Source organism: Carcharodon carcharias, chromosome 8, assembly GCF_017639515.1.
Source record: "Carcharodon carcharias isolate sCarCar2 chromosome 8, sCarCar2.pri, whole genome shotgun sequence".
Lineage (NCBI taxonomy): Eukaryota > Metazoa > Chordata > Chondrichthyes > Lamniformes > Lamnidae > Carcharodon > Carcharodon carcharias.
Window position 1 is genome coordinate 48,776,467 of NC_054474.1, and position 16,001 is coordinate 48,792,467.

Sequence of the window (16,001 nt, forward strand, 5' to 3'; positions counted from 1 at the left end):
ATGGAAAAGGACAAAGATGGACTGGAAATAAAGGTCCTGAATTGAAGGGAAGGCTGATTTCAATATGATAAGACAGGATCTGATCAAAGTGGATTGGGAGCAGCTACTTGTAGGAAAGTCTATGTCAGACCACTGGGAGTCATTCAAAAAGGAAATAGCAAGAGTTCAGGGCCAACATGTTCCCATAAAGGTGAAAAGCAGGAGCAACAAGTCCAGTGAACCCTGGATGTCAAGGGATATAGAGGATCGGGTAAGGGAAAAAAAGGAGTCTTATGACAGATAGAGAGTGCTGAAAACAGTGGAAGCCTCAGAGGAATATAGAAAGTGTAGGGGGGTACTTAAAAAAGGTAATTAGGAGAGCGAAGAGGGGGCATGAAAAAACACTGGCGGGCAAGATGAAGGAAAATCCTAAGGCATTTTATAAATATACTGGCAAGAGGATAACCAGGGAAAGAGTAGGGCCCATTAGGGACCAAAGTGGCAATCTGCGTGGAGTGGAGGATATAGGTGAGGTTTTGAATGATTACTTTTCATCTGTGTTCACAATGGAGAAGGACGATGTAGGTGTAGAAATCAGGGAGGGGGAGTGATATACTTGAACAAATTAGCATTGAAAGGGAGGAGATATTAGCGATTTTAGAAGCTTAAAAGTGGATAAATCCCTAGGCCCAGATGAGATGTATCCCAGGCTGCTATGTGAGGCAAGAGAGGAGACTGCAGGGGCTCTGACACTAATTTTCAAATCCTCTCTGGCCACAGGAGGGGTGCCAGGGGACAGGAGGACAGCAAATGTGCTACCATTATTCAAGAAGGGATAAGCCAAGTAATTACAGGTCAGTGAGTCTAACATCAGTGTTAGGGAAACTATTGGAAAAAATTCTGTGTGTCAGGATTAATCTCCACTTGGAAAGGCAGGGATTAATCAGGGATAGTCAGCATGGCTTTGTCAGGGGGGAGATCATGTCTAAGAAATTTGATTGAATTTTTCGAGGAGGTGACTAGTTGTGTAGATGAGGGTAGTGCAGTTGATGTAGCCTACTTGGACTTCAGTAAGGCTTTTGACAAGGTCCTGCATGGGAGAATGGTCAAGAAAGAAGAGCCCATGGGATCTAGGGCAATTTGGCAAATTGGATCCAAAATTGGCTTAATGGCAGGAGGCAGAGGGTGATGATCGAAGGTTATTTTTGCGATTGGAAGCCTGTGATGAGTGGTGTATCCCCAGGATCAGTGCATGGACCCCTGCTGTTGGTAGTGTACATTAATGATTTAGATGTGAATATAGGAGGTATGATCAGTAATTTTGCAGATGACATGAAAATTGGTGATGTCATAAATAGTGAGGAGGAAAGCCTTAGATTACAGGATGATATAGATGGGCTGGTAAGATGGGCAGAGCAGTGGCAAATGGAATTTAATCCTGAGAAGTGTGAGGTGATGCATTTAGGGAGGACTAACATGGTCAGGGAATACACAATGAATGGTAGGAGCCTAAGAAGTACAGAAGATCAGTGGGACCTTGGTGTACGTGTCCATAGATCCCTGAAGGCAGCAGCACAGGTAGATAAGGTGGTTAAGAAGGCATATGGGATACTTACCTTTTATTGGCCAAGGCATAAAATATAAGACCAGGGAGGTTATGTTGGAGCTATATAAAATGCTAGTTAGGCCACAGCTGGAGTACCGTGTGCAATTCTGGTCGCTGCACTATAGGAAGGATGTGATTGTACTGGAGAGGGTGCAGAGGAAATTTGCCTGGGGTGGATCGTTTCGGCTATGAAGAGAGACTGGATAAGCTAGGGTTGTTTTCCTTAGAGCAGAGAAGACTGAGGGGAGACCTGATAGAGGTATACAAAGTTATGAGGGGCATAGATAGGAAGAAACTTTTCCCCTAAGCGAAGGTGTCAATAACCAGGGGGGCATAGATTTAAGGTAAGGGGCAGGCGGTTTAGAGGGGATTTGAGGAAAATTTGATTCACCCAGAGGGTGGTTGGAATCTGGAACACACTGTCTGAGGAGGTGGTAGAGACAGGACCCTCACTGCATTTAAGAAGTATTTAGATGAGCCCTTGAAATGCCATAGCATACAGGGCTATGGGCCAAGTGCTGGAAAATGGGATTAGAATAGATAAGTACTTGATGGCTGGCACAGACACGATGGGCCGAAAAGCCTGTTTCTGTGCTGTATAACTTTGGCTGTGGTTATCAGAGTCAATTTCCTTTGTGCTAGACATGACTCCAACCATTGAAGAATCCCCTGATTTCCTTTGACTTCAATTTCACTCTAGCTCCTTGATGCCACACTCCGTCAAATGCTGCCTTGAAGTTAAGGGCTATGACATTTGCCTCACCTCTGGAATTCAGCTCTTTAGCCCATGTTTGGACCAAGGCTGTAATGAGGTCCAGAGCTGAGTGGTCACGACAGAACCCAAACTTGGTATTGGTGTCTAAGTGCTGCTTGATTGCATCATTGACGACACCTTCCATCAGTTTGCTGATGATTGAGAGTAGACTGATGTGGTGATAATTGGTTAGATTGATCTTGACTTGCTTCTTGTGGACAGGATTTACCTGGGCAATTTACCACTTTGACTGGTAAATACCAGTATTGCTGCTGTACTGGAACTGCTTGGCTAGGGACAGTTGGGATGTTGTCAGGGCTCATAGCCTTTAGCTGTTTCTTTAGTATCATGTGGAGTGAAATAAGTGATGCTGAGAACCTCTAGGAGGCAGACATGGATAATCTGCTTGTCACTTCTGGCTGAAGACATGTTGGGCTCCAGCATCATTGAGTATGGACAAGTTTGTGGAGCTGCCTCCTCTGGTTCATTGGTGGTGAACAATTAAACATTAATGACTGGATTTGGCAGGTCTGCAGAGCTTTGATCTGATTTGTTGGCTGTGGGATCATTTGCTCTGGTGTTGTCCTGCATTGTACATTCACCAGGTTGGCATTTCCATTTTGTGTATGCCTGGAACTGTTCCAGCATGCTCTCCTATACTCCTTGTTGGACTCCTAGTGAGGGATATGCAGGCCATGAAATTATAGATTCTGGTAGTGTACATTGCTGCTGACGGCCAACAGTGCCTCATGGATCCCTTGTTAGTCTGTGGAGTTCTCTTCCCCAGAGAGCAGTGGAGGCAGGATCATTGAATATTTTAAAGGCTGAGTTAGATTGACTCCCTTATCAATCAAGAATGTAAGGGTATAGGGAGTAGACTGGAAAGTAGAGGCCACAATCAGATTAGCTATAATTACATCAAGTGGCAGAGCTGAATGGTCTACTCTTAATTCATATGTTTGTTTATATGTGTATGCTTTAAGCTGCTAGATTTGTTCTGATTTTATGCCTTTTAACACTGGTGGTGCCACACAATGCAATGGAGAGTGTCCTCCATGTGAAGACAAGACTTTGTCTCCACTGAAATACCAATCAAAACTGTCATGGATTGATGCATCTGTAAGGGGTAGATTTGTGAGGATGAGGTCAAGTAAGTTTCTTCCTGCCGCCCCCCCCCCCCCCAAATTAGTTCTCTCACCGTTGACTGCAGGCCCAGTCTAGCAGATATGTTTTTCAGGACTTGTTTAGCGGTAGTGCTACCAGACCACATTGAAGTCCCCCACCCAGACTACATTCTATTCCTTTGCTGCCCTTTATGCTTCTTTTAAGTGGTGACTAACATGGAGCAAAAGTGTTTTATCAGCTGAGGAAGGCTGGTGATTGACAATCAGCAGGTTTCCTTGTCTTATGTTTGACCTAATGCTGTAAGAGTATTAAGAATTCATAGGGCCAATCCCTCCCTCCCGCATACCACTGTGCTGCCACCTCTGATGGATCTGTTGTGTCGGTCAGACATGATATACCCAGGGATGAAGATGGAAAAGTCTGGGACATTCAGTGTTAAGGTATGATTATGTTGGGATGTTGCTTGTTCAGGCAACTGTATGGCGGCTGTTCCAATTTTGGCACAAGTCCCCAGATGTTAGTGAAGAAGCCTTTGCACGGGGGACTGGGCCTTTGTCATTTCCAGTGTCTAGGTTGATGCGGGGGCATCTCTTTGTTCTTATTATCAATAAAGTGCTACACGTTGTGTGTGTGTGGGTGGAATTGCTACTGGACCCTCTCTCTACTCTGCCAAAATTAAGAACAGTTGGCTTGAATTTTCTTCTGGTGATTTAGTAAATAAATGTCCTGTGTTGTGTGGTGCTGAATTAGCCAGTCTTCTCCAGTGAAGTAGTGGGGATCCAGAAGAGGGGAAAAATTGGGTAATGTTTCCACTTTTGACTCTTACTGGAAATCACATGTAGACATCAGGGCCACCACAGTTGCAGTAAGTGAAAAGGTCATTTAGGAACTAATATGATGTGTGGCCTCCTAAAAGAATCAAATAAATTACAGCACATAGCAACTTGGTGGAGGGGACAGGGGAGAAGGGTTTAAGGGTTTGAAGTAGAATTATCTAAACCAGTTGCCACCATATTTTTCAAGTCTGCGTCCTTTAGACTTGAGAGGTAGGTTTACCAACTCTCCCAGATAGACTCCCAGCCAATCAGAATCAGCATCTAACTCTTGGTGACCATGGAAAGCAATCCATGAGATTTGAGATATGCAAAATATCAATGGGTATAGAGTGAATGGCTGGATGGGTTGGCATGCTCATGTCTGGGGGGCTGATGGCAGCCAGCCACTTGCAGAGCGCTCATTACTTGGGTGTGTATGCTGTTGTCATCCAATGGAAGGTTTATGTTAAACCGTTAAATCCAATCATGAGGAGACCTTCCCATCTGGTCCAACTGGGCATACAGCAACTATCAAATCAGAAACCTCTTGTCATCTCATTGAAGTGGCCTTTACTTTTGATAAAGATGGCAGCCCCCTGGGGGTTGAGGCTGCCGTGTTCTTTCTCTCTCTGGAGTCTGTGGATTGCTTTATGTCTTCTTGCTGGCCGCAGCGCTTCTGAGATAGGAGACAGTAGGCAGGTGGGGAGCGCTGCGGGGCTAGTTCTTGCTGAAAGGCTACCTGTTTCCAAGCAAGGCTCGGCCTGAAATATAGCGAGGGCCTGGGGAAGCTGGGCAGTTCCAAGCTCTGTTCCTCTCAACGTGGCTGAATTTCTCTCCATCAGTCTTGCGCACTGCATTCCAGATCTTAACCCCTTGTTGCATTTAAGAAAAAGTTTTCCCCCATGTTACTATTGCTTTTAATCGGTTTAAGTTGGTATTCTATCGTTCTTGATCCTTCTACCAGCTTCTCCCTATCTCTGTCCCGACCCCCTTGAATATCTCTATCAACTCTCCCTTCGACTTTCTCTAAGAATAGTCCCAGCTTTTTCAATCTATTTAAATGAAGTTCCTCAAGTCATTCTCATATTTTCTGTACTCTCATCCCTTAAGATCTTCCTAAAGAGGCTGAACCAATATTATATACTGCAAGCATTTCTACAATATTTCTACAGATATTTTGCTTGTGACCGCACATTTTGTGATATTTATTCAACCAAAAAAAAAACGATTTCAACAGAGAAAAACTTTACCAAGTAACCCGGACCGAGGAGAGAGAGGACACGATTCATTAGCTAATGAGAGGACTGGATATAGATAGTTGCACCCAATGAGAGGAGTAGTTGTTGCGTGGTGCCGCGCAGTCCCCTTTATAAAAAGCCACATGCCACTAGTGAGCGGAATTCGGAGGCAGAAGCCGGGCTGCTTGTTGGATTTACTACACACGTACACGAAGGGGGGGGGTCACCATTTTTAAAAAAAATCCACTTAATTTTTAATCGGACGCGAACGGGACTCAAAATGGCCGACGCTGGGCAGCAGTACGTCGAGGGATCGGAGAATGGTCACTATGAGGAAGGAGAGGGTCAGGCTACCGGCGGCCAGGGAATGGCGGCGGATGGAGCGGAGCCTCAGTCCGGAGCCGACAGCGAAGGTTCGAAAATCAACGCCAGCAAAAACGAGGAAGACGCCGGGTAAGAAGGCTGAGGCCATGCGGCAGCTCCCCCTTTTCCCCTCGCCGGTAGGCCCAGGCCCGGCTGGGTAACATGCGGCCCTGCAACGGAGCTCGCTTTGGCGACTTTCCCGGTAATGGTGTTCACCGGCCGGTTATCCTTCATGCGGCTTTGGTGCGGTGTTCACTCAATTGCATCGCTTGCGTTAAGTGAGGCGAAACTTTTCTTGCTGCTCGCAGCAATGTAAAGTACACCGTTGTGTGTGGGCTGGCGGCGGGGTTAGGAGGAAGATCAACTCCCGGTCAGGGCTGCGCCGCCGTCCCTTTGTTCACATTGCTCTTGGCGCCATGTGCTTCCTTGGGCTGGGGGAGGGGGAAACAGGACTGGATAACAAAAGGTCGTATTTTCTCTCTATCTCGCTCTGATTTCAACAGGAAAATGTTCGTAGGAGGATTGAGCTGGGATACAAGTAAAAAAGACCTGAAGGATTATTTTTCCAAATTTGGCGAAGTTGTGGATTGTACAATTAAGATGGATCCTGCAACCGGAAGGTCGAGAGGTTTTGGATTTATCCTCTTCAAAGATTCATCATGCGCCGATAGAGTAAGGTTGAGAACGGTTTTTGGCGGTAGCCTACGTTTAATCAAACATTCCAGAGGGCGGTATGTAATTCCGAATTTGAAAGTAAAATTGGGCGGCAAAAGAAAGCCAAATTTAAGGGTGGAGGTATAGTACTGTACAATCAAGTTTTGTGACGGTCTCGGATATGGACAGCATAATAGGAGATACTCTTCGGGTGGAAGTTTCCAAAACGAAGCTGATGAGCAGTTGTCAGTGTGAGGTGGCAGTAAAGAAATAGGATGCTGTGTTACAACGCCCAGTTAATCGTGTTCAAATCTCAGAAGCTATGCTGATACTGCAACAGCACCTTAAGAACACTCAGGTTCGATCATGGCACCCACCTATGTCCTGCACCTTGATGTCCATACCAAACAGCTAAATGGCCTTAATATAGTTTTATTATTGTTTGATTCACTGATCTTGATTAAGTTGCTGGCCTAATCACGTTTGGGTAAAATATGAAGGAAAAATAAATAGATTGTTAAAAATGTTCCAAATTTGAATCTCTGAAATTTAAAAAAAAAATTCGTTCATGGGATGTGGGTGTTGCTGGCCAGGCCAGCATTTATTGCCCATCCCTAATTTCTGGAGTTACATGTAGGCCAGATCAGTTGAGGATGGCAGACTCCCTTCCCTAAAGGGCATTAGTGAATCAGAGGGGTTTTTACAATGTTCGACAATGGCTTCATGGTCATCATCAGACTTTTTCCAGATTTTTTTCACCATCTGCCATGGTGGAATTCAAACCCTGGTCCCAAGAGCATTACACTGGGTCTTTGGAATACCAGTCCAGTGACAATACCACTATGCCACTGCCTCCCCCCATTAATAGGTATTTCACAAAGTTACCCAAAATTTGAGATGAATTTGGTGAGAAATGTATTGCAACAGATTCTAACTGCTTGGGTGATTCTTCAAAATTTATCTTTTTAGAGTTCCAACATTCAGTATCTTTGGGCTTCAGTGTTACTGGCTTGGATGCAGATGCCAAGTGCCATAAACCTTACTTGCATAAGAGATTATTGCACTTTATCACTTGTATTCGTGCACCACCTTTATTGTAATAAAATGTCCCAAGGCAATTCACAGGAGCATTATCAAACAAAATTTGACACTTGCGCCACAAAAGGATTGAGACTTGGTCAAAGTGGTAGGTTTTAAGAGCATATTTAAATGGGGGAGGGGTTTTATTCTCTAGCTTAGACCTTAGCAGCTGATGGCAAGGCCACCAACGGTGGAGTGATTTCAAAAGTGAGGATGTTCAGGATAACAGAATTAGAGGAGCACTGATATCTTGGAGGTTTCTGGAACTGAACGCATTAGAGTTGGAGGGGCAAAGCCGCGGCAGGACTTGAAAGCAAGAATTTTGAAAATCTAGATTTTGCTTATCAGGAGCCAATGCATGTCATTGAGCACATGGTGGGTGAACAGGTCTTTGAGTGAGTAAGGATGCGGACAGTTTTTTTTCTGAACGACCTCAAATTTAGAGATAGAACATGGGAGGCCAGTCAGTGATGCGTTGGAATAGTATATAATGGAACACCCGCTCCACAGGCTGCCTTGATATGAGTTGCCGTAACATCAGTTTGGCCTGTCTTCAATACTGAATGTCTTTTTACTAGTCTAGACTATGATGGGCATCCTGATCTGAGCTGCTTTAAATTATACATTGGGATTTCCACATCATTACCAAATGGGTAGGAACAGGAGTAGGCTGTTTAACTTTTCAAGCTTGAACGATCTGCAGCCTAACCATAATACAAAACTTTGCCTTATTCCCTTTAATACTTTTTGGATAACAGAAGTCAAACTCAGGTTGTAGTTAGAAGAGTTCCAAACTTTTATTGTCCTTTGCATGAAGAAGTGTTTTCTAATTTGACTCCTGAAGGGTCTGGCTGTGACATTTAGACTATGGCCCTTAGTCCTAGACTCTCCAGCCAGTGGAAATATTTTATAATAAATATATATTTCCAGTGGAAATAGTTTCCCACTCTGTTAATTTTATTAAGTTGTGAAATTTTGATAAAATCACCCCATAAACCTCTAAATTCCAGGGTATAGAACATTATTTTGTGTAATCGCCTTAATTTAATCCTTGAAGGCATTTTGGTAAATCTGAGCAGCACTTCCCCACTCCTAAGGCATGGTGTCAAGATCTGTTCATAGCACTCCAGGTGTGGTGTAACCACCTCACATTCCATTACTTTGTACCTGTTTATGACATTTTAATGATTTATGTACTAGGACCCCAAGTCTCTTTGGACCTCCATTATTTCCAGCCTTTCCACCACTTTGGTGCTCTATCCCTTTTAGTGGATGGATTCTCATTTGCTGCTAAAGTCTCTTTGCAACAGTTTAGCCTGTTTACTTCAATAAATAATACAATGACAGTATTAATTGCACCGTTTATTCTGTTAGCTGGCACAGGTTGCATGGATGTTTTGTTGTAAATGGGGACAGCTATTCAATTTGCCCCCATTATGCTCAGTGTAGCATTAATTAACCTTAGAAGCCTGTATCCTATGAAACACCTAAGCCAATGACATGTACACATATAACTCTACATTGAGTTGCTTCTTTTCCTGTAGGTATTGGAACAAAAAGAACATAAGCTAGATGGTAGAGTCGTGGATCCTAAAAGAGCAATGGCCATGAAGAAAGAACCTGTAAAGAAAATCTTTGTTGGAGGTCTTCATCCAGATACCCCTGAAGATAAGATCAGAGAGTACTTTGGAGCCTTTGGTGAGGTTGGTATTTGCTGAGCAGATGTTAAAGCATGACTCTAAAACTTTGCCCCACTGCATTTTGATGCTTGAGCCCATGTAGCTCGAATTTAGTGAGTTGTGATAGGCTTGGCTATAAACCCCAACTGACATCTAAATCTTGGGCTTGGAATAATTGATGTGATTCGCCCTTGACCCAGTTGTAAAACAGAACTGTGGAGGACAACTATTGCACCTATTGTGCCGAGCTTGGTTACACTGACAATGTGTAACTTTGACCTGGGACATTTTAAGGCTGTGGCTGAAAATGCCAAACCAAAGTACCAGAGCACTGCAATGAATTAGGCACATAGGCAACGATTGACTAGGCTAAAAAACGTCATTTCCCTATTGGCAAGGAACTCTGAAGATGGGCAGGTCATTGCAATGACCTAGCGCCCCTTCGTATGAAGTCTTGGATCTGTATGTTGGGAAGCTATTATGGTGAGATTAATTGTAGATAGTGTACCTGTTGTGTACAATTAGATTTTTTTCCTCCCATGTGTGTGAGGTCATGGTCAGATGGGTTTATTGCAACACCAGCTTCACCCTCATGTAAGTGTGATGGAATTCTTATCTAGGTGGAATCGATTGAACTTCCAATGGATAGCAAGACCAACAAAAGGAGAGGATTTTGTTTCATTTCATTTAAAGAGGAAGAGCCAGTGAAAAAGATTTTGGAGAAGAAGTACCACGATGTTGGCAGCAGCAAGGTAATGGACAGAGGCAACTTGGTTTCTTGACAAGAAAGTTGTATGAAATTTTGTACACTGACTTGTTTTTTTTTTTTGATACAGTGTGAAATCAAAGTGGCTCAGCCTAAAGAAGTTTACCAACAGCAGCAACAGTGGGGAGGCAGAGGTAGCTTTACAGGACGAGGTAGAGGTGGTGGCCGTGGAGCTGGTGAGTTGCATGTTTACAATTCTTAAAGTGAGGGGGAAAATAATCTGTGGAATCATTCTTTTAGTGCTTACCTGTATGTCTTGCTAAATTTAAGGTCAAAGTCAGAACTGGAGTCAAGGATACAGCAGTAATTACTGGAATCCAAGCTATGGCAGCAGTTATGGTTACAGCGGGCAAAGTGGCTATGGTGCATATGGAGGCTATGATTATACTGGCTATAACTACAATAGTGGTTATTATGGTGGATATGGTCAAGGATATGACTACAGTAAGTACATTCATTGCTGTACTGAAGCAAGGCTTGTGTGGATTGAGGCTTAGGCATTGCAAATACTGATGCAGTTTTTATGTTTTAGATTCTTGATCTTTTAATGTGGCCATTCTCAAGTCAATTATTCACTCTCACTATCAGATTTAATCACAAATGACTTTATGGAAGTGGCCTCAATTTTTTACTGGTCTCGTTTCAGTGGAAAGACCGCATTTTGTGCATCAAACTTTAGAGAGTAGCAATTTAACTATAAGCTTATTTTTCATCCAGATCAGAGTAATGGTAACTATGGGAAAGCACCAAGACGTGGGGCAGCTCACCAAGGTGGTTACAAGCCATATTAAAATGGAATGTGAATGCAGGTATGTCCATTTCAGTAAAGGAATGTAATGAGACTAGTATTGAAAATTAGTATCCTTCAGATAACCAAATCGGTGATGAGATCCAACCTAGGGCAGTATGGTTTTTCCTGGTGCTTTTAAAATGAAAGATCGTGGATTCCTGACACTTGTTTGAAGTTGGACAAAGGGGCTGAGGAAAAACTGTTTCACAAGTGTTCCATAGTGTTTGGAATGCCTCCTTTAAGATACATTTACAGAACATAGGGGATGGTGCGTATAGGTAGGAAAGAGGAAGAGAATGTGTAATCCTAATCAGAAGTTAGTTGAAATGTGCAATTGTTCAGTTTCTTTGGGGCATAAATCGGGGCTGCTGTAAGCTAGGCAATAACTAGTCTAGTATAGTGGTAGCAAGAAGCTGCATCACAGTATATTTTGTCAATTCTATACTGTACATTTTTAAAATGGAGCTCAATTCACTTTTTACTTTACACTCTACTATGTTTGATAAAGCTCTGATTCCAGATGGTGTGAAGTAATTGCTGTCTCAGTATTTGTGCCTTGGACCATGAAACTGGGAACTACCAGTATTCAATTGCAAGTACTGGCTTGCTTAATACTGCCCAGCAGCATCTGCCAGTACTGATATTTGTCTTGTGATGGCCAAAACATGACTGCCTGTTTTTTAGCTAGTTAACAACACACATTTTTATTGTTGTGTTTGTGTAAATTGGATTAATGTGCGATGGATGAAATGGGTTTAAATCCAATTTTTGGGAAAAATTATTGCCACCTCTTATGGCAGGTTCTAGATAGAAACTTGGACTTGCTACCGTCTTTTTAATAAACATTCCGATCTGTTCTGTACAATTAGGTTTTAAAACTTTTGCTAACTGTTTGGATGAAGGACCCCACACATTCTCTATAAAATCTGGAGAATGTCACATGAAGATTAACAGTAAGTAAACTTCATGTTTTGGCTGTTTGGCAATCCAAAATTCAATAGCAATTGAGTTCTAAAGAACATTGCTGTGGGTCATCAACTTTCATCCATGGGAAAATGTAGGTGAATCTGATGAGATTGCAAGTACAGAATTGGAAATAGTGCTGGTGATTTAAGTATTTGGACTGTTTGTTTGCCAATATTGATCTAAATACACCCCCTCCCATTTTTTTTCTCTCGCCCCTTTTGAGCTCAAAACCCAAGGCACTGATGGGGAAATGTACTGTTTTGCAGATGAGTGAATCATGTCAGTGTATTCAGGATTGTTTTTTAAAAAAGTGAATTCCAAGGGAAATTCAGTTTTTGTCAGAACAACATCCATAGCAAGTGAGGCATGGCCTGAAGTTGACAAGAACTTAGATTCCTGAAATTTATATACATATATTTAAAAAGAAAGCTTACATGTAGATTGTTTTTATTTAACATAGAGTTTAACTGAATACTACTGTCTAGATAATTATATAATCCTGTAACATTAGTAAAGGACCTCTTGATTGTGCTCTTTGGCATACTGCATTGTGTTATGGTGTCTTACAAACTGGTTTCAAAAAGTAATGCAAATGTGCTAAATATTTTTGCAGGTTCTGTAGTTAATTTGAACCAAGTTATGGCATTTGTCATTTAATGTGCTATGAATTGGTTAGTTTCAATTTGTATGCCTTCCAAAAAATTGGAATGATACTCCTCTGTTGTCAGATTATATTCAGTACTTCCATGGCTTTTATGCAGGGAGACGGTGGTGTAGTGTTAATGTCACGGGACTCAATCTAGAGCTGGCTAATACTCTAGGGACATGGATTCAAATCCCACCATGGCAGCTGGTGGAATTTGTATTTAATCAATAAATCTGGAATTATAAAGCTAGTCTCAGTAATGGTGACTATAAAACTAACATTGTTGTAAAAACTTGTCTGGTTAACTTCCCCTTTTAGAGAAGGAGATCTGCTGTCCTTGCCTGGTGACTCCAGATACACAATAATGTGGTTGACTCTTAACAGTCCTCTGTTATGGCCTCGGAAGCCACTCAGTTCAAAGGCAGTTGGGGATGAGTGGCAACACTCATTCCCTGAAAGAAATTTTAAGGGGTAATTTAGTAATGGGTTGATATTTCAAGAGAAAAATAATCTAGTTCACTGAAGCCAAGCAAGTGGCCAAAGCAAATGTGACTACAAACTGAGGTGCTCTGCTATGTGTGAAGCTCAAGATTTGTTACATGTGGTTCTATTAAAATAACTATCTTGTTATTTAACACTAATGGATTTTTCTTTGTACTTTTTCAGGTCATCAAGCTTGGTAAAAACATACACAGGTCCTCTAAATGCAGCTGTGTTGCACTTGGGGACTAATTTTTTTGAACTGTTTTTACTCTGGATGACTCCCCAAATGTACAGAAGATTGTTTTAGGGAAGCCTGTCACTTTCCAACTTTTTATTTTGTAGTCTGTCTTTTGTGTCATACATTTCCTGTGATGGAAGTGGTTTTTACTGTACTTTTTGGTACCTAATGGATGCTGATAATGTATTATGTAAGTTTGTATTTTACATAAAATTACTGGATTTGCATCAATAACTTGTTTATTGGAGCAGTCCAAGCTCCTGAAATAAAAGTTCCTTTTGTGTATTTTGTGTTGCATGAATTTTATTTGTATTCAGATTTCAGTTTACTTCTGACTTTGTATGTAAATTAAAGAAAATCAAAGGCATTCAGTTTTGAGTTAGTACTTTTACAAATCTATTTAATGGGCGTACTGCTGAAGCATTAGCTTGTATCTGCTTGTATGAGCTTCTATTTTTTTAAAATGGGAACCTTATTGATTCTGTTGCTTTACCAGCTTACCTACAAATGAAGCTGTGGCTCTGAATTTAAGAACATTATTACCAAAGTTACTTCAATGCAACTGCTGTTCTAATAGTTTCAATGAAAGTGTTCCAACTTATCCTGTATTCCTTGCAATTTCCTAAGATATCAGCGTAATTTTAGTGAAATATCTCGTTGATTTCTATCAAAAACCAGAAGTGCAAAATTAGAATTAGATTAGTGCTCAATTCCTGATTTTATACATTAACAGGCTGTTTTATGCAGTTATTGTATTTTACTGTTTAAGTTACATGGTCAAAACACTCCTCCACATTTATTTTCTGTTGGCTGATTGCTAACATACAATGGGAGAACGTAAATACAAAACAACAGTAATGTATCAATTTCTGTTGTTACATTCTGAAGGCCATATTTTAATTATCAGCTAAAAGAGTTTTATAGTATTCTGTGCTGTAACCTGTGGCAAGGCTGTCAATGAACAGTAATATTAAAGAGCATGCATGGGGGAAACTTGTAGGCTTTTGACATTTAAATATGTTCTTTGAACATGAGATTGATATTTGTTTCTTCCAATGGCATGCCACTGAACAGAGATTCCCACAATCTCACCATATAGCTTGGGTGAAGGAGCAGGGATGGAACTAGCATGTGTTTTCTGCATTGTCATACTGGGACCTTTTTAATGTCCACCTGTAGTGTGTCAGAAAAAGTATGCAGCACTGAGGAATTTAGATAAAGGATGAATCCTGCACTAGCCTAGATTGTTCAGGATCTGGAGCCCAGAACAGACAAGAGTGCTACCAGACCAGGTAATAAAATTAATGCTGGGTTATAGAATATGTGAGCAGGTTGCCTGGGGCGAAGAATAACAGATTTGACTATTGGATCAATATTGCAGATTTATATTTTTTAAAAATTGACTGGTAGAACTAGCTGGGAGAAAACAGCCATACATACAGAAAAAGTACAGAATTTGGAATGGGAAAGTTCTTGACCAGTAGTTGAGAATATGAAATTCATTTCCAGGGTGAGTGATGAAATTAAACTGTCAAGATTAAATTCCATAAGGGATTGAAGAGACACTAGAACTGTGATTAAAGCTTGCATATTGGGGAAACATGAGCATGGACCACTGTAGCCAAATCCTGTTTCCATGTTTTATGTATGCTGCTTCAGTTGGGACCAAAGATTCAGTTGCTCTAATTCATTCCAGTCTTGCACGTATTGGTCATTTCCATTTCTGTGATTTAAAAATATTTAACAAATCTTAAATCTTTAACGGTGGTGCTGCTGTTTCCTGCAACAACTACGTGCTTTCAAATATAGCTTTGTGTGAGTAGTGGTGACAGATTTAAGGAGGTGGCAACTACAATGCTCATCTCCAATCTATTAAACAATAGTTACTATTCAGAAATAGTCTATTTGGTTGCAAAAATTAGTCCTGAAATGGCTGTGGTCCAGCTTGATAAACTGCCAGCCCTTTTTAGAGAAAGGGGTAGACTAACAGCATCTTCAATTTCTGCAGAATGTCCTAAAGTCCTTCATAGCCAATTACTTTTGGAGTACAGCTAATACTGTTTGGCGAATGCAGACAGCCGATTTTGCATATCGCAAAGTTCCATCTATGAAGATGGTTTTTATAATGTTGAATGGGAGATGCACTGTTAGTTAGGACACCTAGCTCTTTTTTGAGAGTGTCATAGTTATTTAGCATCTACAACAGGGGCAGACAGGGCCTTGGTTTCATATTTAATCTGAAAGATGGCACCATCTCCTTACCACCTCCAATCACAATGCAGCATTTCATAACTGCATTGAAGTGTGTACATTATATGCTGGGGGTCAGGTTGTAGGAATTGAATCAACAAACAGCTGGCTTTGAGCAGCCAAGCTGACAAATACATTTGGGTTTCTCCAAAATTGAAAATATTTTAATTCAAGTTATTCCCAAAGTAAGAATTTAGGAAAGTTTTGATGCCTGATGGTAAAATTTGGGGCATGTTTCCTAACACAGTAAGATTCATTTTTTTTAAACTTACAATGATAAACTTTTTTCTATTACTGTACACTACTTGGTCAATAGGTTTATAATAAATCTAAATTACATTTGTTTTACCGAAACAAACAGTATTAGCAAGCCCATGAAAAGTGATGCAGTTCTTTGAAGTGAAGACTGATGTTTTATATAGTAACCTCATACAAGCTGTAAACTGCATTTCTCACCAAGTAATCCTATTTGCTATTTGTTTTCATTTGAAGATCTGATAGAAATGACTGGTTGTCAAAAAACTGGCCTACTCGATTTTAGAAATGTCCATGAACATTACTACTAGAAT

The 16,001-nt window shown here is 41.2% G+C and overlaps 2 protein-coding genes across 6 annotated transcripts in view; one reads left to right on the plus strand and one right to left on the minus strand.

Annotated features, from left to right (window-relative positions):
- The first annotated feature begins 5,617 nt into the window (after positions 1 to 5,617).
- Positions 5,618 to 13,549, plus strand: hnrnpaba (heterogeneous nuclear ribonucleoprotein A/Ba). 2 transcript variants are annotated; one of them, XM_041193055.1, is made up of 8 exons: positions 5,618 to 5,970; positions 6,384 to 6,552; positions 9,159 to 9,317; positions 9,914 to 10,045; positions 10,130 to 10,235; positions 10,330 to 10,503; positions 10,777 to 10,868; positions 13,128 to 13,549. In XM_041193055.1, the coding sequence occupies exons 1-7, from the start codon at positions 5,798 to 5,800 to the stop codon at positions 10,848 to 10,850; spliced, it is 987 nt and encodes a 328-aa protein (XP_041048989.1). In that variant the 5' UTR covers positions 5,618 to 5,797; the 3' UTR covers positions 10,851 to 10,868; positions 13,128 to 13,549. The 2 variants fall into 2 exon arrangements, with proteins under 2 accessions (XP_041048989.1, XP_041048990.1); XM_041193056.1 differs by lacking the exon at positions 10,330 to 10,503.
- A 1,002-nt stretch (positions 13,550 to 14,551) lies between these two features.
- Positions 14,552 to 16,001, minus strand: part of LOC121280805 (5-phosphohydroxy-L-lysine phospho-lyase-like) — a 36,368-nt gene continuing 34,918 nt past the window's right edge. For all 4 annotated transcript variants that reach the window (XM_041193052.1, XM_041193050.1, XM_041193053.1 and 1 more), the window contains one exon: positions 14,552 to 14,905. In XM_041193052.1, the coding sequence (XP_041048986.1) occupies positions 14,865 to 14,905 (41 nt within the window). In that variant the 3' untranslated portion in view covers positions 14,552 to 14,864. The remainder of the gene's footprint in view (positions 14,906 to 16,001) is intronic.

Coding starts and splice junctions, on each gene's coding strand:
- hnrnpaba (XM_041193055.1), top strand. CDS start 5,798: ATGGCCGACGCTGGGCAGCAGTACGTCGAGGGATCGGAGAATGGTCAC. Junction 5,971..6,383: donor AAAAACGAGGAAGACGCCGG/GTAAGAAGGCTG, acceptor TGATTTCAACAG/GAAAATGTTCGTAGGAGGAT. Junction 10,504..10,776: donor TGGTCAAGGATATGACTACA/GTAAGTACATTC, acceptor TTTTTCATCCAG/ATCAGAGTAATGGTAACTAT.